The 25,995-nt window shown below is 39.7% G+C and overlaps 1 protein-coding gene and 1 long non-coding RNA gene across 5 annotated transcripts in view; one reads left to right on the plus strand and one right to left on the minus strand.

The window, feature by feature from the left end:
• Positions 1 to 25,995, minus strand: part of LOC100544230 (low-density lipoprotein receptor class A domain-containing protein 4) — a 317,415-nt gene that overhangs the window by 162,761 nt on the left and 128,659 nt on the right. For all 4 annotated transcript variants that reach the window (XM_085220728.1, XM_085220725.1, XM_085220723.1 and 1 more), the window contains one exon: positions 22,367 to 22,507. In XM_085220728.1, coding sequence (XP_085076854.1) covers positions 22,367 to 22,507 — 141 coding nt within the window. The remainder of the gene's footprint in view (positions 1 to 22,366; positions 22,508 to 25,995) is intronic.
• On the plus strand, positions 1,876 to 3,018 carry LOC146544675 (uncharacterized). The gene is made up of 2 exons (XR_014882417.1): positions 1,876 to 2,015; positions 2,820 to 3,018. It is a non-coding gene; the product is annotated as an uncharacterized LOC146544675 (long non-coding RNA).

Raw genomic sequence — 25,995 nt, forward strand, 5'->3', positions numbered from 1 at the left:
TCCTAAGTCAGAACTACACACGTGGGTGCTTTTCTCATATATGTTAGCAAATGTAGGTGTCCCATAAATTAATATATACCATCCATAAATTGAGACAGCTCTTCGTTCTTCTTCTTCTATAAATGTTGGGGACTAGCAGAGTTTCATCTTTGAAAAGAAACCTCCAAACTTACAATAAAATTGTTCTCCTGCTAGATGATTTCATGTTAAAGACAGGTGTAATTCAAAGCAATTTTGCTGCTTGGCCCAGGACAGGACAATGCAGTAGTCTCATCTTTGTACTTCAATCCAGAGATAAGAAGTCTTTTTGTTTTTTCTAGACAGACACAGAACAGAAGATGATTTGAACTATTCTTTATTCTTTCTCAGTTCTTGCAGAACAGAACTAAGTCACCCATTAAAGACTTTTCTCTCTACTAGAGATAGCATTCCCCACGTCTTAAAGAGATAAAGAAATCCAGCTAGTGACAGTGCAAACACTGAAGATAATAAATAAATAAATATAAAGGATTCTGTATTTTCATCTAGGTGAAATTATACTGACTTCAACAAACAGATGCAATATCCTTTTCATGCAGCAGACTGTTTAACGACCACGTAATTATCAGGCAGCTGCCAATTCTGAATGGGATGCTTTTCCGATCTTGCACAGTAATAGTCAAAATTTTGCTTAATTTTAGCATAAGGTCAGGTAGTCCAACACAAAGTCTGTGTCTGAGGAAGCAACATTTATGTACCATTTATCTGTTCTTCCCCTCAGAAAATTCATTAGCCAGTTTTCCTTCCTGCTTACCCTTAACCTCAACTTCCGAAAAAGTATCAAATTCCACTTACACAGCACTCTTTATAATTAGACAAATTGTTTGAGAAGTTCAGTTACAACATTTTCTGCTGTGGCATCTGAAATGCTTGATATTAATGAAAGCTTTAATCATTTGGAAGAAATACCATGCTATTCACAATTCTGTGGCACATTTTAAATTCCACTGAGAGGAACAAAATACAATAACCAATACAATGGTTATTTCTGCGTACTTGGTCATCGTTTTCTGAAGTCAAAATGCTGGGTTGCAATCGTTTTACACCTATGAGAACGCACTCGTCAACTTACTTTTCATCTGTGATGCAGGAGATGGTATATCTTGTGTTAATATACACAATATTCACATTATCATAAATAAAAATATCAATATTTTATGTATTGTACACATAATGTAATATAGTAGTACAATACATTAAATATTTGCACAGGTGTGTTCGTGTCTTTTTATAGAGACATTCACATCCCTGGCATTCTCTGATGGTCAATGTATACAACATTACAGTGTGGATACTTAGACTGTCCAATTGAAGTGTTTGAGTCTAACAGAAACACAATACCACACAAATACATTAATTACCATGTAAAGGCAAAACAACACAGCAAACCACTGCTTGTTACTAACAGAGTTTGGAAGATTTGCGGTGTCCCAAATCCACTGTTATACTCCTGAAGCTTCTTTTGTATTAATATGCATTCTCAACCTATTATAGGCGCTTCGCCATTAGTCTGTCTTTACCTTCTAAGTTTTTGTTGTTCTCTCTCAGTTTTCTCAAACATTTCTGCTTTAATCCCGCCTTGTGCTAGCAGGTCAGCCTCCCATTCTCATTTTCCACATTTTACATATTTCCTTCGGTCATTCACTGGCACATGTCAACAAAATTTACCCGCTAACCTGCTTGCTGATGTTGACATTTTCCAGGAATATGTGCGTCACTGTACAAGGAACTTAAATAAAATGAAAAAAAAAATGCAGATTTCCTGGAAGATGCTGAATTAGAAATCCCTTATGCAAAATCCCTTCAGTTATACAAAGACTGGGAACCCAGTGTAACGTTCCATCAGATAAACTCGAGCATTGCCCTTTGCTCCTGCACGTTAAGTGGTGTTTTCTATCACCAGCTGCTGCTTCCACAGACCTGAATTCGAGAGTTTTCTACCATGCTGCAGCTATCTCAGATGATGTGTGGGCTCGGTAAGTAGTTATGATTGATAAATACACAACTGGATCACCATATACTGGAGAGCCCTTTTGTTCACAGGGAAATCTTGCTCCCCATCTTTTTAAATTTACATCAGGAGCTGCTGAGTTTTTTTCCCTTTTATTTCCTATCTCTGTATTTCTATGGCTGGTTCTGATCATTCACTAAAGTATATGACAGCAAATCTTCAAGAGCCAGCTATGCTTTCTTTCTTTTCAACAAGTCTCTCTGCAGTTTTCCTCCAACCACTTCCCATATTTTAGGGACTAAGACCACACCACTTTAAGAACCTCAGAACTTCTGAAGATACTTGGATAACATGTGTGAACCTGAGGAAAATGAAGGATGCAATGACCAAACTGGACAGATTTCAATCTCCCATATGAAAAAGATGCCATTCCTATTTGATGAATGTCTCACAATTTACCACCTTCCAACATCCAGATGCTATTATGTCAATGTAGGCTTCAAAATCCTAGCCAAAAAAGTTTTCAGCCTCCCTATTTAGCTCAGAAAACACAGTCTCAAGAACTATGTTTTTTAAAATCAAGTAGTACAATAGGTCATATTTTCCTTTAATAAATGCTTACCTGACCAGGTAAGTACTTTTTTAACAACAAAGTAGGATATAGGTCAAAACCTGAGAACACAAACATACCAGATACAGTAATTTTGGGACACTTAATACAGAAAGCTCTAGGGGAGAAGAATAGTTCTTTTCTTTTTGCAAAAGCATACGTCGTTGTTGTTTTTTTCCAGTACACTTGTTCAGAAGTGCATATTTGGCCTTTTAACAGTAATGAAGAAAAGACAGAAGACTAATCTGCAAATACTGAAGTGCAGCTACACTAGCAAGAGGTTAAGGACAGAACTTTTCTCAGGCAACAAAACCAGTCTAGACTGACATAGAAAAAATACCATGGCCTTGAATCCAGCTGAAGACAGCAGATCCAATCAGAGAAATGAAATCCAAACAGTGAAGACGCAATGCTTTTTCCCAAAAGAACAAAGGAAGAAATCAATTGGGCTCATTTTACTGAAGATCGTTAACAAGAATTCAATGAAAACAATTTCCACTGTTTTTTTCTGGATGAACAACTAAAACCTACCGAACCAGAACACGCTGATGTAGGCCTGATGTAGGAAGTACAAATCCAGTTGTACTTAAGTACCAAAGAGGATCTGAATGCACATAGAAGCAAAAAATTTTACATACCAGAATTAATTTTATGTGGAACTTGGGAGAAAAATACCAGCAGAACTAAAAACTGTTTCTGAAGAATCATATAGCTTCATTCAACAGTGGATTTTAATAATTGTTTGACATTAATAAATATTTAATACTGAATACATATCACATGTAATATATATTAGCACTAAATATTAAAATACATTAACTAAATTTTCCTTGTTTATTGATTTCTTATGGTAATGGTTAGTTTATTTTGACTATGTTGTCCTTTTGCATACATGAATTTCATCCAATGCTCTCTAGAACTGTTTGGATCCTTTTTGCCCCTCTTTTCCTTTCACGCCCTCTTTGACTGGGCAGTTTAATTAATATCTATTTCTAAGAATAAGTGCTGTCCTAGAGAATCTAACTAAATGAACCCTGTTTCTGAGAAGACCTGTAACAACACACCAAGCTTTAGTGAAACTTCATTTTACACAGAGAACAAATCCCTCCTTCAGACTGCTGTAACGTTTGACTTATCACTGGGAACAGGAAGACAAAGTTTATATTATGTTTTGTGGAAAAAATCCATAGCATTTGGCTGAAGTTAACAGAGACTAAAATGACCTTCTCCCCAAAAACTTCTTCAGCTTCCAGAAAACAGCTCTTCATTTACAGTGGGTGTCTGTACAGCTCTTCAGTAAACACATCCTCTTCCAGCACGCTATTCAGACTACCTCTTACCCGGTGAGGTAACATAAATAAGTTTAAAAATAAATATGCTCATAAATAAGATATAAATAATTTCAAACAGGCAGTGCTCATTAGACAGCGGTGCATTCATGCAAAGTAACCCCGTGACCTGACTTGGTGCATAAAACCCAGACTTCAACTCCGCACGAGTTCCTGAAATCTCTTCCAACAGCGGCCGGCATAGACCAGGGCATGGGGAGGGGAGGGAAGGGAGCAAAGCTGCCAGGTGATTTTTTTCATTAAACTTCCAGGGGCTCAAAGCTTGGCTTATGACACATGGCAGGAAAAAAAATGATCCAGCAGATTCAGCACTGAATACTTCTTTGTTCATTTTATTCTCACATATTTTGCCACAAAGAACAGAAGCAGTACTGTTAGACTGGAATATGTCACCGAACTCGATTCTTTTATCTGAAACCTAAGGCTAAATGACTTCTTTTATCTACTTTGCTGCTTCGCTGTCCCTCGCCAAGTGCCTGAATGAAAGCGAGGAAGCTCAGAGCCGTTGAACTTCCAGATGCCCATGGACCTCCTGACGCCACGCTTTGAAGGGAGGGAAGTGGACTGATCAGGCTAAAAGCATTTTAGGAGGCAAAACATCAAAAGGTGGCAGGGAGCAGTGAGGCGAGACTATGGGCTGATTTCAGCCTTGGCACTGCTTTAAGTGGGGAGACAAGGCCTGGCCCAACGAGTCCTTTGCCCTGCGCTCCTCAGCAAAGCACAGCCGAGGCAGCAGGCCCAGCTCGAGGAGAGGAAGCCAGCGTGCTGACATTCAGTATAGATTTGCTGTCACATATGTTAACTACCTCAGGAAACAATCCAAAAGAGCTCCCCTTTATGGTACAGATTTTGCTATACCGCACATCCAATTGAAAGTACTCTCTGAATGCATTCTGTGTGTCTAATGCTCAATTTCTTTTTAAATTAAAATGTAACGTAATAACCCTTTGTGCTGCATTTGATGAAGTAACTGAATTGAAGAACTGTTAAGGTCAGAAAAGACCTCTGAGAGCATCTAATCCAACCAGGACCCATCACACCATGCCCACTAACCGTGTTTTCAGTGCCACATCCACACGGTTCTTAACACCTCCCGTAATGGTGACCCCACCACCCCCCTGGGCAGCCCGTTCTAGAGCCTCACCACTCTTTTGGAGCTATGGAGCTTCTACTCAGCCAGAGGTGTGAAAGACACTCAGTACATGAAAGTTCTTTCTTCTTCTATTAATTTGTGAATATTCTCTATATTTAGTCCTTACGAAAGGAACGGACAAGATGAATGATTAGATATCCAGCGGGGCTAAATCAAGGAAGTTCCTTTGGATTCAGTTCACAATGCACATCACTGCAGTGCAAGGTTCTTCCCATCCAACCCTATGAACAACTCCAATTACAGATCTTCTTAATGACTGCCTAATTTAGGCATGAAAGCAATGATGATTTATAAAAATGAGGTCTACTGTCACCCCTAACCTGAGCTGAGTCACCTTATATGAGCAATTATGACTTTAATCCAGTACCATTTAATTTCCCAATTGCTGAACAACAGATTATTGCTCCTTGTTTCCTTTGTGAAAACTTAGCACAATCAGGTGCTTAGAATGCCATACAATGGAATAGACATGGATCTGTGGTGCTCCACCTGGAACAACATTCTTGCTAGTAATGCATGCACAGAGTGGCTGGTTGCAGACTGAGCACCACAAACTTTTCTTGCTGATGGTTACATTTTATGAACACCGCAGAAATTCTAAGAACCAGAAATCCCAGGCAGCTAATAATAAAGCAGCTTCAAGACAGTCGTAAGAATGGGCAGCTGGGAATACGGGTGCACACAGCGAGTTTCAGATAGTGATAGCCACACAAGGCGGGGTGATGGCTTTGAGAAATACAGCAACCTTTTCTTCCCACCATCTGCCACACCTCTAGCTCTCTTCCCACTGGCTGACTGGCCAGGCAGCCTGGCTTTGTCTCCCACAAGTTATTCATCTTACAGTCTCTCTACCAAATCTAACTTGATCTGTTCTCCCTCAAACTAACATTGGCCCTTCTGTGTTACTCCATCCTTCATGGACACACCTAAAAGGCCCAGCTGCACTTCCTCAGGATTGCCACCAGTTTTACATTCCAGCATTGAAGTTTCAAGTCTTTCAAGGTCAGCCAAACATACCTGCTTCAGGCCATGTACATTGTGAATATGTAATGTAATAAATGAAAAGCTGTGTTAAAATACACTGGTGCAAGCAGTGGGAGTATTGTGTAAAACTGCAGTGCAAGCTGAGGGCTTCCACTCCATGAAACTCAGCATGACTTCTTCAAGCCTATCTTCAATATGGTGTGACTGCCAAGGGCCCAGAGGACCAGCAAGTGGTCTTGTGATGGAATCAAGTGGAGGATGCTAAGTCAAGAGGTTGCCTTGATTCCCATTTTCTTGTAAAACTTAAATACCATTTGACAAGATCTAAAGGTTAGTGGTAAGATTCAGAAATCAGGACTCACCCCTTCAGTAGGTTGAGTGATTCAGTCACACGCAAAAGAAATATATCTGCAACTGAAAAGGTTAAATGCTTGAACACTACTTCTATCCAAACATATTTAGAAGATCATTTTCTATCCTAGCCCTCTACTAATGAAAGAAAAAAAAACAATAACACTGCACTATAGCCTTCAAACACTTGTTTTTATAGCTCTCTCATATCAATTAAATTTCTCAGTGTTTATGGCCAGTAAGCTCTCAGATACTGTAAAGTACTGTAGAGTAACATACTGTTTGTGGTGGAAACTGTGAAAATATTGTGTCGTGCGGAATATAACTTTGTCTGGTTTCATTGTTTTGTTGTGTTTTTGTTATTTTATATTTTATGATAATTAGTTTAGGAATAGAAGTTATGCAGCATCTTCACCTATACCTCTATATTTATAGAGTGGTGAGGTGCTGGAACAGGCTACTTAGAGAGGTTGGTGGATGCTCCATCCCTGGAGATGTTCAAGATCAGACTGGACGGAGTCCTGGGCAACCTGGTCTAGTATCAGGATCTGGAGATTGGTGGCCCTGCCTATGGCAGAGGGGTTGGAACTTGATGACCCTTGGGCTCCCTTTCAATCCAAGCCATTCTATTATTCTATGATACTATGATTCTACGATTCTATGATTTATTGGCAACATTTAAAAATTCTGGCTTTCAAGACACAACACCTGTATCTTCCTTCTTCCCCCCTTCATGTACAACACGAGGCAGAAAACAAGTATGTTTCATTTCTTTTTCTTTAAAGAGATAAGCTGATCACTAAGAAAATGCCAAATACTGCATTTCTTTTTCAGATTCATGTGATGAACGTGATTAAACCTCAGAAAGGTCTGCATCACATCTGCAGACTTCTAGCAGTTGTCAGCCCCACTCTGAAATCAGATTTTCTCTGGAAAATCACCTCTGGAGCTGTTGGTTTTTCCCCCACTGGTTGACAAGTATAATTAATCAGAAGAGAGGTGTGCGTCTGTATGTATGTACGTATGAATAATGGAATGAGACACAGCTGGTAAAACTAGCAAAGCATAAATGTAATGTCTTGACCACTTGTCGCTATTACAAAATCTTACAGCATTTTTCCCTTGTGTATTAGTCTTGCAATGAGGATAATTAAATTCAGTCTACTTAAATCCTTAGCTTAAATAGCTCCTATAGTCATGTATAGAAAGGCATTTGCATGTCTAGCTCATATTTAAGCGACTTAACTGCCATGGAGAACAGGAAGAAACACATCTTTTGAATATAGCGTATGCACAATATTATTAAATAATTTCTATGGAGAGCTTACGCAGTCTGTAGTTTAGTTTCTGTTTATCTGAAATATATACGTATACATTTCCTATAATAACCATTTATCCACATAGGTAGAATGTGATGTAAAGTCTATTATTGCTCTTTTTAAGTTACAGACCATCACAGTCATGAAAAACACCCTCTGCACAAAAGGTCTTGGAATAATACTTCAGCTTTTTTGCTAGAGAGACCAGAATTAAAAATAAATAAATAAATAAATAAATAATCTAATTGATATGGTTCAGCAAGCTAGGTTCAGCTAGCCCTGCAGAATAGAGGGGAAGAAAAACTAATTATTATCATCATTTAATCAAGCTCAGTATATTACAAATTACTGCAAAATGTTGTGTCCATGGGTGCCATTCAAAGATCTCTGAAATCTTTATTATGTATAAACATTTTTGTACACAGTTATTAACTTGACAAATGATGTCTTTATAGAATCCATAATAGAAAGTGTGGCCAAATATCCAACTGAAGTGATCCAGGCAATATGCAGAAACAGTTGTGCTCATGTAGAAATTAGGTTTCCCAACAGAGATCTGCAAAGCCCCGTTTGTACTTGAAAGACATGCCTCGTTTTGCTTTATTTATTTATTTATTTTGCTAGCCAACAAACCTAATCTGTATTCTGTAAAACACCTCTCAACTGTGGAGGAAAAATAATGTTTTAGCATTCTGTGGGGAGAGAAGATAAAGAGGGAAAGAGGGAGTATTTCCCCAGCTACCTGAAAGATAAAAACACTCTTCTAATTCACAAGCTTTTTAATATGGATAGAGGAGAAAGTTGTTTCAGGAAAGCGTGAGAAACATTTTACAAATGCAGAAACTGGAGGAAGATCATTTCTGCTTTTACATTCTGGCAGCAAAATTGGAGTCATCCTTTCTGATTTCCAGATGTTCCTTTTACCCAGAATACAACAGAGAGCATAGCAGTAGGCAACTTAGAACTACAGTCTGGCAACAGTACTTGTGCTATTTCTGCAGGTTCCTACAAGAGTGGGCAGGGGCTGCAATGTGCCACAGATCTGGACTTTGCAAAAAAAAAAAGTTCTAGCATACGTATGTGTGTGCGTGTGCATCTACTTTTAGGAAGTACAACAAATGGGAACACTAATACTTGCATTTACGTTCTTAATCATAAAATAGTACAATATGAACTCCAGACAAACTGCCACAGTTCTGCTAAGGAGGAATTCACCATACAGGTAATACTACCATACATCTCAACTCAGTGATAACAATTCAGAAATTGGCCACTCATTGCTGACTCTTAACTGAAAGAGATAAAGTGAGAATCATCCAGGGTGAAAAGCTTTAAGTTGACAAGGCTCTGTTTGCATTTAGCAGCATGACAGGAAACAAAAGGGATGAGTCAAGTTTCGCCTGCAGTGTTAACCCAATGCCATCTCTCGAAGGGAACAAAAAGCTGATGGCCCTACAGTTACAGTAATCCACACCAAGACATTAATCTTTTTTAATGAGGAAGTTCTAGAGTCCTCACTTTCAAAACAATGTTAATTGAAGCATGTTAGTTAAGGTACAATGTGGAGATAAAGACAAGTGTGAAAACCCAATGCAGGACACTGTTCAATTAATCACACAAGTACCAGTGTTGTTCAACATTCCAGCAGCTAATTAGCACATGGATGGTATCTGAGTAATAGCTGGCTGGTGCAGAGATGACCACACATCTGTTCCCCACCTCTCTGCATCACTCTGCATGTTCTCAGCCTACACACGTTTCTCCCTCGAAGTCTTAATTAACAGACACTTTGTGTTGCAATAAGTAAAGACACTGTTATCACGTGCTACAAGAAGAGTTGTTCTTCACATCTTGTCCACTAATGTCGAACAATTACATACAGAGTTCAGCACATTACGTTTAAAGAGCAGACTTTCCTGAAGGTCTGGCTGATCACCTACAGGAGCCTCATATACAGAAAGGCTGCAGGAAGCTTGCTCTAACTGGCTTCCTCTGCCATTCCCAGCACATTTCCCATCAGCTTACTCCCCTGGGCTGCTGGCCACCCCGCCCAGGGCCAGTGGTGCTATGCAATACACCACCTAGCTCCGGCTGGCAGAGATACCACAGTTCTCACTGCTAAGCAGCTCGATGTGCCAGCACAGCCTGCTATCCTCCTCCTATGACAGAGAAACATAAGGCGGACCAGATTTCTGCTTTGTAAGGTATGATGGAAGGCTTGCATGCAATGCAAGTGATTACTTTTTTGTCGAGGAAGCTGCACTGCAGGACTTTGATGACAGCTGCACACAAGCACCATTCAAAGTAACTCATAGAGGTTCACATCACACACGGGAGCCTCATGGATGAGGACAGTCAGTTCTCTACAAGACTGAAGAAATGTCTCGTGCTCAAGTTCTCAGTCTGACCTTACAGTCACATACAAAGTACCAGTATAAAGCCTGAAACCTCAGCCTAACACATTTCCTAAGTAATACTCCATTGCTACAAGTGGACTCAGTATTCAGAGACTTTCTCTCTTTAAATATTGTTGAATTCCTGCCTCCAGAACATGACGAAGTAGTAAGATCCACAGTTTCAGAAGTTATGAAGAGATGTTGTGAATGCTCCCTCTCTGGAAGCCAGGCTGGATGAGACTTTGAGCAACCTGGCCTACAGCGAGGTGCTCCCGCCTATAGCAGGGGGTTGGAACTAGATGATCTTAAAGGTTTCTTCAACCCAAACCATTCCATGATTCTATGACAAAACTATTACTTTTTAAAATCAGCTTTGAAATGCATTAAGTTATCTTTTAATCTTAGTACGCAACCAAGTTGCTAACTTACCTTCTGTTCATCAATTGTAATTCTGTGTATTTCTTTATTTCCCCAATATTTATTGGCACTCAAAAGTAAACAGTTTCAGACTTTCTGGTTTCTATTCATAGAGTTTGTTCACAACTTCTTTCTGCTGGTTTCCTATGTTTTTTACATCTGTAGCATGCTCCTGTGCTGCAACAATTGAACACAGCATTCCAGAGAAAGGTGAAACGTTGATCTATGTAACACCACCATAACATTTCACATACTGTTTTTATTGATTCAGAATATTTTATCTGACCACAACTATATTCTCTAAAGAGGTCTTAATTCACCCCGTCACAGTGATACTTAGGTCCCTTTCCTTAAATTACACAATTAATTAGGATCCAATAAACTGCATTAATAGCACATACTTTGCCCTCCGGTATGAATTACTTTGCATTAATCGAGATGGAACTTCATCCATTATTCTGTTCACTACCGACCTCATCTGATTAAATCTTTCCAGTTTACCTCTTCAGACTTCACTAACTTCAACCACACAACCAAATATCATTACATTACACTCATCATTTTTTAAGATACGCTGCCATAATTTTAGAATTATAGTTGACTGATGAAACTTACGCTATTCTTCATTCTTCATCAAAAAAGTTACATTTTAATGCAAATGGATTTTTATGTACCTACCTAGAGTCTATTTAGCATATCCATTTCCTCACCCTTAGATGTTGACATACAAGTGAAAAATTACATGTAAGTCTCTAAATACCAGACATTATGTGCTAATGTCAACAAACAACACAAAGCACATCTTTTCTAAACATTTTTTTAATTCTTACTGTCAGCTTATCATTGTATTTCTTCCAGTACAATACCTGTTTTACTGATGTTGTTACTGTTTAACATCTCTTTGCATGTTTTTTCAATCACACAATATTTTTGTCTTTTGTTACTTCTGCAAAGTAGATGAATATATTATCTCCACTTTATAAATAAACTAAGGAAGGAAAAGAATAATGATTTACTCAGGATTGCATGGCAAAAATGCCAAGAAAACCTGAATTTGTTGGCAAGACCTATTCACTGATCATCAATTCTTCCATTCTTTTATCATTCCAGTCCTTCTTCTAGTCTTTCTAGCAACACGAGAATTTATCTTTCCATGTATGCTATGCAATAGACTTGTCAAAAGGGGACACAGTTTGAAACTTGTGTTTTATACCAAAGCAGATGCATTTGCAGGAGGAACACAGCCAGCAACAAATACTCACGGCCAGTTGACTGATCATCTATATTGTAACAGCCTATCAAAAGTGGCAGGTATTCACAATGAGAGCTACAGCTAATTACAAACAGCAGCCACATACACCTTTCATCCTGGTAATTAAAACAAATGAGCCAGCATTTCTTTGTCATGAAGAAAAATAAAAGAGCAAGTCTGCAACATAATGATTCCAGCCATTGTCTAGAAAATTTTTGAGTGGTAGGAACAGTAATTTCTTGAAGAATATCTGTATCTACTGGAAAGACGTCAGGATCATTTCTTATTGAAAGATCCTTCAACACCACAGTGTTATTCTTGGTGTTAGCTGCAAAGCATTGAACACAAATGAGGAGAATGAGTACATGAAGGAGGGAGCATGGCAGAGGCAGCCATACTGAGGTGCAGGACTGCCACGTATGCCATGTATGCCAGGGTGACAGCTCTCCAGGAGGATAGAGACTCTCCTCCAGAAATCCCAAGGAGATCACTGTTAAATCATGCTCTGGGTCCACATTTCCTCAAAGCATATAGTTTAACCTGGCCCAATGAGCTAGGTTTGAAACAAGAGAAAACTAACTACCTGATCTTTAGCTGTAGATGTGGAACACGAACTATCTGAGAACCGACAATCCCACAGACAATAACTCACATTCTTACAGGACCTCCTATTCAAATAAATAGAACCATAGCCCAACCATTCCTAATCATACCAATTTGTCTACATACACGCAGTCTTTATCTTAGAGCACAAAAAAAGAACATTCTAAATCTTGGTAAAATATAAAAGAAAGATTGTTTAGGAAAACTGCGCTGCCAAGAACACAATAATATCACCAGCAGCCCCCACACATTTGTTATTGCATTCAGCACAAGTGCCGGATGAACATCTGCACTGTAAAAATGCAGCCCATTAGTTTCTTCAGCTTGTTAGCATATTTTAATACTGTGATCACAGCTTTCTATTTCTATCAAGGTGCTACTAGGTGCCAGACTCAGTACTCGCATGGTGCGTCATTATTATCTCTATACCCCCCAGGATCTTAATCTGTCTTAGTTCTGTGAACCTATTACACAGCAATGCTGAAACAGAAGAGAAGAGCAGGGAGAAATGTGAGAAGGGAAGAGGAAGCTACCGGTACAGCAATATTGCTGCCAAGGTAAGTAAAGCTGTGATCTTATCGTGTACGGTTGGACTAAAGCCGTGTTACGTACAACTCTCTCTAGCCTCACATATTGTGTTATGTTAGAAAAAAAATCATCTTAACACATACAGAAACCAAGTAATTTAACGGTTCTCTCTCCTGACCTGTTTTCCTTTAGCTCCTTACAGTGTCTTCGCATAAATAGTTGGTCAACGTTCTCATTTATGGTTTAAATAGAATGTGAAAAATATTTTAACCTTAATTTTAATCTGAACCCTGTAATTAAGGGAATTAGTATTTTTAAACCAAGAAAGAAATCCCAAATAACTCTTTCGAAGGAGCAGAGCTGCAGACCTTTTCATATTGCTGCTGCTATTAGTCTTAGTGCTGCCTAGCCTATGTTACATAAGACATGCATGTGAATAGAACAGAACTGAGGGCATGCCTGCTGTAATGTATGCACACATACACCCACAGCATCTGACACCTGTGTGCTACACAGGCGGGGTGACAACTGTGTCTTTTACATGCAGAAGGTTTTATGTGCGCATCTTACTTCTTAAGCATTCAGGTCAAATTTAAGCCTACTTTCATTACTAGATGAACTTTGTCCACTCTTAAATATGAAGTCATCAGAGTACAGATCCCGACCAAATAAAAAAGCTCCACAATATAAAAAAAAATAAAAAAACCCACTACAAAATCACTTTCCAAAGGACAGAAATTCTGTGCTCTTCCTGTGGAGCACATAGCTCCTCCAAGGAACCACGTTTACTGGGAAAAGCTAACTGCTTGGCTAATTTACTTACACTCTTCCACTTTGCATCTGCGAGAGTGGTCAGTGCCAGATTCAATACTGAGCTGGTTGAGCCTTTGATCTGACCCAAGACAGCTGTTCCTAGGAACACATTTAACTAGCTAGTCTGACTCCAGTAAGTCCTTGTCTTAAGCCAAACTAGACTTTGCTACTGAGAAAAAATGGTATAATACTTTTTGCTAGCATAAGCTCCTTCCAAACAAACATAAATCCAGTAATGCTCACTGAGAGACACCATTTTCTAAATTCTGATGCTGCATTCTTCTGCTACATTTCTCTGGAAGAAAAAAAAAAAAAGGGAGACAAATACTTTGGACAGAGGTTTTCAGAATGAGAGAGACAGGGGAAAGCAACAAACAGCTCTTAATTCCCAAAGTCTCTTGTATTCAGGCAACTATCTTTAGGCATATGTTTAAGTGGTTTAGCGAGACAAAGACTAAAGCCTTTACTAACCCTGCAGTTTCATGGAGGCCTTAAGCCAGTCAAGGATACACCACCACCACTGAATGCAGCACTCCCATTCGTGGCTGTTCCGCCCTTCACTTCGTGCTGGCACAAATAGTTGAGCTGAGAACAGAACTAAAGACATAACACTGGCTGAAACCAAGTAAAAGTTTGTTAGGGTTAATCAGAAGAGGATCAGATCTCCAAACAACTCCTCTGTGGCTGCACAAACATCTGCCCAGGGACTCTGGACCGGTAGCTAAGCACATGAACAGCTTCCAATGCTATACAAAAGAAACAGTTTGCAATGCTCCTCTAGGCATCTGTATTAGCCAAGTGCAAACAGCACAAATGCAGTCTTCCTAATGGGCATTCACCAGTGTTAACAGATCTGAATGAGCAAAAGAGAGAATGATGGCTTTAAAATTCATGCAGGAAGACTTCATAACTGCATCTAGAACTTAAAGGTTTAGCCAGGCAGCTGCAAGTGCAGTGTACTGCATGACCACTGCCAACGCCAGTGTACAGGGAGGAAGCGGAGCAAGGAACAATACTTACTAACGTGAACTGAAAATAAAATCAACAGAAGTTGCTTGATGCCATTCTATATGATTTCTGATGTGGTGTCTGAACACCTATTAGTTGTGCATGAAATATCATCTGACAATAATTGACACACAATTTGTTCCCTCTCACTCTTGGGTGGGTGAAGAATTGTGCTTTTGGCACGACACTGCGCTGTGGTTTCTGTACTTTACACTTAGGCCTGTATTTGTGGAATGTTTCTGCTACTACACACTTCTCATAGAGAGAACAGTTTGACAAAAAGTGCTCTCAAAGTATGCAATAGTTCATCTGCCTACCCCATACTGGTCTGCAAGGAGCTTCTGTCTCTTGCAGAGCCAAGCATATCTGTAACATGGAAAGCCATACTGTACTGATGCACAGCATTATTCCTCTGAGTTTGCCAACTTGAAATTTAGGCACCCTCTCAGACGCATTGAAGTCAATCTTTGAATCAAGATTTGAATACACTGTGTGCTTTGAGAATATAAAATTTTCCTCTGCATCTGTAAGAAATCAGTAGCAGAAAATGGAGACAAGAAGAAAAAAAGAATTATTAGACATGACCTTACTAAATTGAAATGTTTCCTACTACATGACATTTCCTAAAAGCTATCAGGAATTGAAGGAGGGGTGAATGAAACGCATATGAAGAACAAACAGAAACAGTTCTAACAAGTTTTGTTTCTAGATCTTTTTGATTAAAGCTGATACAACTGACTTACATAGCTCACAAATGAATAATACAACATTTCAGAGCTCTTGGAATTCCCACACTTGAATCTGCATGACACTGAGCTTTTTTTTCTTATCTCATTAACTGTACAAATATGATTAATGTTCAGCTGGAAACTTTGTGAAATGGAAATTCCTCACCAAGAGCCACATTCAGCCCTGCTTGTAAGTAGATGCAAATACCTGATGTCGTATTGGCATATTTCAGGGTTGTTACTGGCCACGTACGCATGTCTGGCTTGTCCAAACTACTAACAGCATAATGCTCCAGGAGAAAAATAGGTACACTCCAGCATAACCAAGTTCCTCTGAAGTTTTATTACAGAATTCAGAATACAGAATGAGATCAGCAGCCTACTTCACTGCTTACACTAAACACCAGGAAATATGGTATTTTTAAAAGTACGTACAAAATGCCAATGTAAGAAAAAACAAAGAATACACCTTTATGCTTCCCTTTTTTCAAGAACAGGACCAGTTTAAAGCACTTCAAGAATGAAGGCAGCATTTCAGTAGGCTGAAAGCAAACTGGGTATTCTAAATAAGTTATCTGTCTGAGATTTGCTTTTACACTCAGATGTAAAATCTAGAATGTTGCCACTTATTCTGTGCCACAAAACCCAGAGGACCCTTTGCTTTTCAAATGAGTCACCATTTGTATGAACTTTTTGTTGTATTTCACTAGTCAAAAAATACTTATCACTCCAGCTACATCAGAAGATTCTTGCTTGCTTATAATTAACTGTCCTTAGAGACAGAGATAGGGAAAGTGGCAGTGGCAGCAGTGACTTAATGGCACACAGTCAGCCTCTGACCACGCAGCACAGGCAGCCCCGTGTGCCCTCCCTTTACCCACTTGGGCCATGGGGAGCCACGGTAGGCAGAAAGGATGAAGCCTTCCACACCAGTGGGCCACATCCAGAGAAAGGCAGCAGCAGAATGCTTCCAGGTGTGCTGTGCCACGTAGCCAACAGATCAATGCAACGACTGTGCAGTCCCACACGCATGCACACTCTATGGCTCTCCCAGCCACCAGCCCTGCCGGGCTCTGTATCCGAACAGAATCTCTGCACGGTGCCAGGGCATACAGAGCTGAAATCAATAGTACCATAACACTGCAGCTCTCCTTCCTCTCCAAAGCCTACTGATAGAGGAGCTTCAGCTGAAACCAGCACGGAGCTGTGGTGGGGAGCAGGCCCTGCTGCCGGCCGTGAGGCAGGCCCGCATTGATTGCCATCTGATTAGAGGCAGTGTGTCCTGACTTTCCCCAGTCACTTAAGCCGGCGTCTCGTTGCTTGTCCTTAGAGACCACAGCTCCACTCAGGCAGAGAGCGTCTAGACAGTATTCATGATCCATCTGTCTGGCACAGCCAGGCTGATGACAAACTCTATTAGAACCGAAACAATTTTTTTCTCTCTTCCCTCCTCCCATCTCCCTTTTCCTCTGAGAAGCAGTAATCTGACACTGAAAATTACTATCATTGTTGCAATTCTCAAAATAGCAGTGCCAGACTTTCATTAACATCAACGCTAGACTGCTAAATATTTAAAGAAATGGATAAATTTCACCTGAAGTGGGACAGCCCGGCACACATGAAAGCAGAAGCACAATCAAAATGTAAATCTAAGCGGTTGTTTTTATCTGCGCGAATTCGGTGTCACAGTCAGAGGGGGATGCCAAAGGTCTCCTTAAACAAAATATTTTCCTTTGATTGAGCTTTTTGTTTTTCAAACAGACTCATGCTCCAGCCCCCCGCAGATCTCTACAAAGCTCAGAGCTGACAGCAGTAGGAGGGGTGCTGAAAGGGAGAGCCAGAGAGCTGCGGTGTGGCTCCTTTTTTACCTCGCCGAGGAAAATGAACTCCCACAGCAAGCCCTGCTCTGCCAAAACAGCCCTGGCGCATCGCCTCCATCAACGCCGACAACTTGAGATTTGATGCAGACGTCATTTTCACTTGACAGGAAGGATTCGTTTCCCTTTTTTATTGTTCTCCAAATGTTCATATGTGTCAATATTTGTGTTCAGCATGCCCGTGAACACCGGCAGATCACAGCAAAGTCTTCCTGTGCTGTTTTCTGCTGAACAACGAACCCAAATCTCCACCATCCCTAAAAATTGCAATGCCACTCAATTAGAGGGACTTCAACTCTGCAGTCCGCAAACAGACTACTGCTCCCATTTCCAAATCTAATTTACTTCTTGCAGGACAAGGCAGGCTGATCATTTGTTGTGAAACAAAGGGAAATGCTCTAAGAAATGAACTGTGTCCTGCTGGAAACACGCATGTTGTTCCCATTCCTCAGAGCCCAAATTCTGCAGGTCACATGCAGCTGCAAGCTGCCCACAAGGCCAGATCTTTCTAATGTTTAAAATTCTACAGTGAGCTGCATTTTTCCAATCACGGTTTCAAGCACTTAATACACTCAGCCTCAAAACAGAGTTCAAGACTAGCCACCTCGATCAATACATATTCACGGTTGAGAGAAATAAAAACAGGAAATGGGCCTTCCAGGAGCTGGCATGGGCTCCTTGGAAAGAGGCTACCTGCAGTAAAACCTGCAGTTCTCTCCGAATGTCCTCACCTAACCTACTACCCTGACACATTCAGTTCCGATGCCTTTGCAGCCTTTTGAGCAACTAACACCTGCTGGATGGCAACTTGTGTTGTCTGAAACCAGCTTCTAACCTGCATGAGCTAATAGAGCCCTCGAGTCTCTCTGTGCTTTACAGAACCAAACCTCAAATGTAGCAGCATAAGGAAACCTTACCTACTAGTCAGGAGAGGAAAGTGAATAAAAACAAAGGCTGCAGAAATACTGGATTTGTTTCACTTTGCATAAGTGCACCTTACTAAGTTCAGCAACATTCAGAAAGACTTCATTAACAGACTCCACATAGAGATAGATGAGAATAGCAAGGAGAGATGAACACTCAGCCTATGGGATAGATCTACCTTAACACACAGCCATTGCATCTGCTGTAATCATAAGATCCAGGGAGCAGGGCACCCACAAAAAGTATCTGTCTATGCTATTGTTCATGCAACGTAACTAAACCAAACAACAAGTTGCAACAAGAAATGCTGGATTTGACTGCTGGCAGGAACACAAATGAGAAATGCTTCCGTAGCCAGGAAATATAAGTTACCACTAACATGGACATACTGCTGAAATAAGCTGAAGCGGGGCTTCCCTATGAAAGTTTATTTAGACATTGTTTGGAGGCAGTCTACATGTTACCATGAAATGAGATTAACACTGCTTCTACAGGACAGAAGGTCAGTATACAGTGGAAGAAAGGGATTCTTTGGAAAAAAAAAAAAAAAAAAAAAGTCCAGGGAAAGCAATAACACACTAACGCCAACTTAGCTCTGGGTAAAGACCACAGCAGTTCCAAAAGACAACAGGCAATCTTGTTCAGATGCAGACCAGCATACACACCGCTCCTTTCAACAGTGTGCAAGAAGATGCAAGAATACACCAACATGTAACAATGACTAGCTTAGAAATTAGCACTTAAAAAAATTTTTTTTTCCTTCTTCTTTTTTTTCTCCTGGTTGTAATTATTTCCTTTTTACAGTGCTATGTTACCTATCTTCTTGTCACTAAGTAGAGGCCAATTGACATACATATTTCTGCACTGGAAGGCAGCATCATCAGCTAGGACATTTCTAGCATGCGTATTCTGGTATGCTCTGGCAGAGATAGCCATTAAAATCATTGACCAAAAGCATGGAAAAGTTTCATAATTCAAAATGTCATTGCTTTAAGGCCTGGGGACCACACTTAACAACTATTCTCAGTTTCTTTTTTCAAGGCCTGAATAGGCCAGTATGGCTGCCTGCCACATTCCTAGTGATGTTCTTTCCTATTACCAGTTGACAACAACTGCTACAATTTAACAGCCTATTTAATAGAGAAAACATAATAAATATCATTAATCCTCCTTTCTTTTAAATACTGTTTACAGCAGTAGCATTTTTCTGCTTTGCTTTGATCTTTTTTTTTCTGTTTGGTTCACCTTTAGGTCCACAGTTTTACTATTTGTATTTAATTTAGTACAGAAGTCCCTTCATTTACCAGCACGTGTCACACAGTCCCTATTGCAGTGAAAAAATAAAGTCACTATTGAGGTCCAAAAATACAACCACCCCTTCTGCCACAAGGAAAGCAAGAAGTTATATACTTCAGGATGCTCCTACCAATAAATGAAATATTTCCTCTTCAAGCTACTAATTTGCCTTGTTGTTACAAAACTGTCAGACAACAGAACTGTTCGTGTAATCATTCCACTTCACTCAGCACTGGGAAGCAGAACTACCGCTCCGGACACCGTATTTTATAAGTGGTCAGATAAAATGAACAAACTAACAGACCTGGGGAAACAATTTAAATGAAAGAACTTGACATTTTTCATTTTCTAAGTCTACCAGAGGGTAACTGAGCAGTCCACATGGTAGCCATCTTGTCATGCATAAAAGGCTGACATGAAAGAAGCAGACCACACCACCCTCGCTCCTGTGAAGCAGCCAACTGCTGCTGAAGGCTTCTGAGAGACAAATTCTGTCTGGTTTGGTGTGGGTAAACTTCACCTTCCTGAGGCACGGGGAGCACCAGCTAGCTTCCCGCATGGCTGCCCTTCAGGCCTGCCTTTCTTCTTCAGGGCAGTGAACTGTTCAAATGCCCCAGGGGAGAGGTAATTTGAGGGAGATCGGGAAGTCTACCAACCCAGGACCAAACAAGTAATGATTTGAAGACTCTAAAGGCCTTTGTGGGCTACTGAACAATGACTCAATCCACAAGGCTACAGGAAATGAAAAGGACCGCTTGGATCCCACTGAGGAACTCTCAGGGTGTCCCTGTCACCCCTTGGTGCCTGCAGTGCATCCACAACACACACCCCAACAGCCACCCCAAGCACCACAAGGCTGCACAACAGCCTGCAGTGCTGGCTCCATTAACACCACCAAATAAGGAAATAAGTATTCATACCCAGAGCAATTATGGTCTCATGCCTGTAATACCACCAAGCTTGTTCCAAGATTTCCAAAATATGTAACAAGACAGTGCCCCAGCTGCATCTTGTTTCCAATGCTATACCCAGCCCTTCCCTCCACCTGTACCACAGTGATTTTCCAAGCTCCTTTTGGTCAAACTCAGAGACAAGGGGGCCCAAGGAAGTTGTGGATGCCCCATCCCTGGAGGCATTCAAAGCCAGGCTGGATGTGGCTCTGGGCAGCCTGGTCTGGTGGTTGGCAACCCTGCACACAGCAGAGAGTTGAAACTAGATGATCACTGTGTTCCTTTTCAACCCAACCCATTCTATGATTCTGTGATTCTATGATTCTAATGGAGAAGCTGCTATATTTCAGTCAGAAAATCCCCCTTTTTGCATGCACAAATATGAGGCAATTGAAAACTCAAAAGCCAAAGTTAGCCTAAATTAATGGGAAGTACATGTGATGTTCTGATCTGGAGCTGACCGTTTTCATATGACTTCCATTACAAAAACCAAAACCAAAGCAAAATAAAATGAAATAACATAAATGCATACGTACAACATTACTATTTTAAAACATTTGATATTACAGCAGAAGTACAGGATTAGTCACTTAAAAACATGTTAAATTGGAGGTTAGAATGAAGAAAGGGAAGGGAATACATCCAACACCTGCCAGTTTTCTATTATCAATTAACTCCTGTGATTATATCATGTTTAATATTGCATGTGTTCAGTGCAAAAATTACAGATACACACTGCTTGTAATTTCTATTATTAACAGCAACATAATTAACACAGATATTCCATAGCCAGTAACAACTAGAGCTCAAACAGCTTTTCAAGAGCTGTCATTACTGGCAGAACAACACCAATGGCAAGCACTGCTAGACACCTCATTCCATACACTACTTTCTCCATCAGATACTGACCAGTGGAGGGACCTATTGATCTGTGGCAAACAACTGTCAATCCTATCAGAAAGGAAATGGTTTAGCGAGCATGTGACAAATTGTCATCCTCCTAATATATGCAGTGCTTGTTTCTGCTATCCCTGCATTAAGTAAAGCATTTCTGAAAGAACAGTTTTAATCTTTTTAAAAGGATATATTGAGGTAATACAGTACCCTGACATATGACAGGAAATCATCACAGTAACAGCACTTCTCTTGCATCTGTAGACCAGAATCGTTATTGGAAAACTTCTCCTCTACTCAGAAAGCTGAATTGTGGTTTAAAAACAGTTGCAGAAGATACAAAAATACAAAATCAAAATTTGGTTTTGGTGTCCATCAGCGAGGGCAAAGTACTGAGAGAGAAATTCTGTCACTCTCTCTGAGATACTTAGGCACCACAGAATAGCAAGTGAAGCTATTTTAAATACATACCTCCAAAGCTCAGTGACCTACCAAATTAGTGCTGATCTCTGCACTAATATAATCTATACAATGACTGAAACAAATTTCTTAATAGTCTCAATAGCATGTGAAGACTATCACATACACAAAGCACAAAACATTCTTCAGAAATGGAAAAAAATTGGAAAACATTTTTTTAATTGCTTAAAATATTATGCTTTCTTTCTCAGAAACCACTTACAGTTCATACAATCGCAACCTCATTTCCTGCAGCACAAACTCCTCCACTTCCCTCCACATGACCTCAACTTTCCAGATTCAGACACCCACAGAAAGCATGTTAGACAGCACTGCTGGTTCAGTGCACTATCTCAGCTCCCCTAGATATGATACAGCAGACCAGGTTTCTGAAGACACTGATTTTTGAGGTAACAGACATATTCCACATACATACACAGATGCACACGAAGAGCAAGTACTCACAGCTAAAGATGCCTGGAGGTGGATGCTCTGTTACAAGCAGACAGTTCTCTTCATCACTGTTATCCCCACAGTCATTCTGTTGGTTACAAATCAATGAACCAAGATACAAGCATTTACCACTGGCGCAGGTGAATTTGCACTCTGAAAGGCAAAAAGGAAATCAAAACAAAAATTGATGAGGAAATTGGTGTTTATCTTCTTCACTACCTAGAATGACTGATATTAAAAGCAATTGGTATTTTTCACATAGATGCTATCTTGGTGGATGGGTCTTTCACACTTCATCACCAAAGAAAATAATGCAGTATTTGTAAGCATCTCAAGTATGAATTATGTCTGACTATATGTGATAAATTTTAGATCACTGGAATCAATCCACTAATAAAACCAGATTTGTCATTTTGAAAATTCAACTTATTTTAAAAAAGACAAAAGATTTTTCTAGTTCGCAATGCTTACAGTTCACTTACTTACAACATGGACTATGTTCTCACCTATGTTTGTGTAGCAGTTTATGTATGTGGGGCAAGATAGCACTGTGAATAAATATAATCACTGTCTCACATTAAAAAAAGTCTTGCCCAATGTAAACAGCACCAGCTGTAAGGCAGTACCTAGTCTGTAACCAGCAACAGTCCTGTCCAGACAATTACTCCTTAACTACCTTCCCAAAGCCAATCTGCCAGTCTCCCAGCTAATTACAGTCAAGCACTCACTGCCTGCACACTGAGCTCCCACATTTCAGTTTGCTTTTTTTTTTTTAGAAGGAAACTCTAAAGCCTCTATAAAGCATCTGGATGCTATGCTATATGCAGGCTCACTGTATTCCTTTACATTTCATTCATTGAAAACAAATGAATGGTTTGCTAAATATGGTTCAGTCACAAGGAAAAACTCCTCTGAGACAAGGTATTTAAACAAAAACATCATTACTTCAAGCTCATTCTTAATTTCTCTCCCTTTTCCCTTTTGTGCAAAAGGACTGAGGCTATCTAAGTAATCACACTGGACTGATCTCTATCTCTTAAAAGACCATGTCAAGGTAAAGCCTCTCACCTCCTCTCACCTCCTCTCCCACTCTATTTTTATGCTGACTTGAGAGCTACACACTTACTTGCTCTGGGTGACCAAGATGGACAATTGCCATCCTTGGCATCCTGTTTACTGATAAAGATTCAGTAAGCTCCACCAGCGGTAACTTGTCATAGAAATTAGAGCCTAGTTCCTGCTCATGGTGCATGCTTTTCTTTAACTTTCTGAGCCCAGTCAGACAAGGCTTCAATCTGACTTACTTGTCCTCAGTCTGAAATGGTAATAGCTCAGTATTTAAACATTATGTACTTAGATTGTCTACATGGTCGATAATTAAAATGCCATTGCCCTTCAGCTAAACTGATCATTTAAATGTCACCTCTAGAAACAAAGCTTAATCTTAAGCAGTTGAGATACAATTAAGAATTATTCACAGAAATATAAATACCATTATAAAACGCTTTTTCACTAGGCTTGTTCCAAAGATAAATACACTACTGACACAGAGCAGAGGACACATTATATCTAGACAAATTCTAGTTTAATGATTACACCTTTAGCATGTTGACAAATTCTGGCGATTGTCATTCTGAAGCAATGGCAAAGTAGATGGAACTAAAACCAAGAAACACTCACAAGCCCTTTATTTAAAGTAATATAATTCCCTGAAATCTAGGCTTCCCCAGGGCTGCAGTTTGGGCTGGCTGATTCTGCTTGAGAGAGCTGATTTTTATCTTCAACATTTGTTCATCTTCAGTAGCTTCAACAGGAGAGTTCCCATTAATCTTAACAGCACAAGGATTGGACTTGCTCGGAACAGAGAAGACAGGAGCTGTAATTCTAAAAAGACCCTACAACAGTTACCGAGGGATGACATTTGCACACTTATATCTGATGTGCAATATAAGCATGGTAATCACTGGGGGGGTGGGAGAAATAAATTGGGAAGGGGAATGAAATCATTTTTCGTAGCATATTTGCTTTGTAGCTAAGAGTGATTCGCAGGCCTCTCTCTGAAAACTTCAAATCTCAAGTATTAATGACATCTTGGTATGCATACCAACAAGAAGTTGCTGCAGTAAAATATATGCATCAACATGTGCAACATGTTAAAATGCTACTTAAGAATATAAATAAAAGCTGTAATATGCTGCGTAAGAAACACAAGCATTTCCTGTGCACTCAGAATATGTATTTGTATTGCAGTTGGTCAAACTGCACTTTAAGTATTTTCCTAAGTAAAGTCCTCAAGATTTATGAAGTATTTAAATTAGAGAGTAAACTATTATACAAAGTATTTTTCCACATTCCTCATCCTCTTCAGTAATGATGAAGAACTGAAAAGCCATTTAAGGCCTTGACCAAAGAGAGTAAGCCTTTGAAACCCAAGAAACTAAGAAGGCTATTAACACTTACTTTTGGACAGGCAACAGAAAAGATCCGTCTCAATGCAATCTGATGATTATCACGCTTAGGACTCACTTTGCAAACTCACAAAGTCAGAAACTGGAACAAGGAAAGTATAAAGCTGTTTTGGAAGATTAGAAAAGTTACAGTGAAAGGGTTCAAGCTTTGCAGACATTTTAAATAGGCACACCAGAAAAGGCAGTTTTCACTCTAATTTTAAGAACATCTCAGCAATTTATAGTAATTTTCATTAGAGTAGCAACAGACACGCTGCTTGTGTTTGAAAGAGAAGTATCAAACACCATGTTGCTTGAAGTTAAAACACGTGGCATGTCACTTTGGCCGCATTTTTTAATTCTTTACTGTGTCTTCATGTTGAGCCCTAACATAAAGCCTCCCACATTCCCCTCATGACTGATATAAAATGCTCAAGCAAGATAGCAACTCAGAAGAAACTAAAGCTAAGAACTTTGAGTTTCTATTTGCCACCAGTTTATACGGTTTTCAAACAACAGAATACATGAAGCATTAAATTTTTAGTAGCTCTGTTAGAGTGCTGTATTTTAACTAACATTATTGTCAGAGGACTAATCAGAGGAAAGAATTTGTGATTTAAGCTTTTTTTTTTCTTTTTTTTCCCCCAGATATAAACTGCATTGAAATTTGGATTCAGTATTCCACAGCTACTTGCTTCTTCCCTGTGACATGAATATCACCATTATCAAAGAGAAAGAAAAAGAGTTATCAGACCTCTGCTGATGTCCCCACAGGGACTGGATGGTCGCTCTCTATACCACAGGAATTCTTTGTTGATTACAAAGTACTCCATCTCAAGCCATGCCATCATGTTGCTGACTGGGATGGAGCAAACTTTCTCAAAAGATGAATCAAGCAAGTAAGTCGGTAGAAGTATGGCTGAGAGAGAAGATCCATTACGAAAGAAGCCCAACAAAAAGATCATGGAATGGCTTAGAACTGGGCAAAGCTAAAATCTATGCATACATGAGATCCCAAAGAAGCCCAGAAGTACTTGTAAAGAGCAGTTTAAGCAAGCAGTGACAGCTGACATTACACACAGGACAGCATTTTCCATGTCCTAAGTCTAGAACTATCCAATGAAGACTTACTAAATATCTAAAAAAAGGACTTCTCTGTACAATTATGGTTCATTGTGTCTTCCTTTATATTAA

The sequence above is a fragment of the Meleagris gallopavo genome, chromosome 3, assembly GCF_905368555.1.
Source record: "Meleagris gallopavo chromosome 3, MGAL_WU_HG_1.1, whole genome shotgun sequence".
In the NCBI taxonomy this organism is placed as follows: Eukaryota; Metazoa; Chordata; class Aves; order Galliformes; family Phasianidae; genus Meleagris; species Meleagris gallopavo.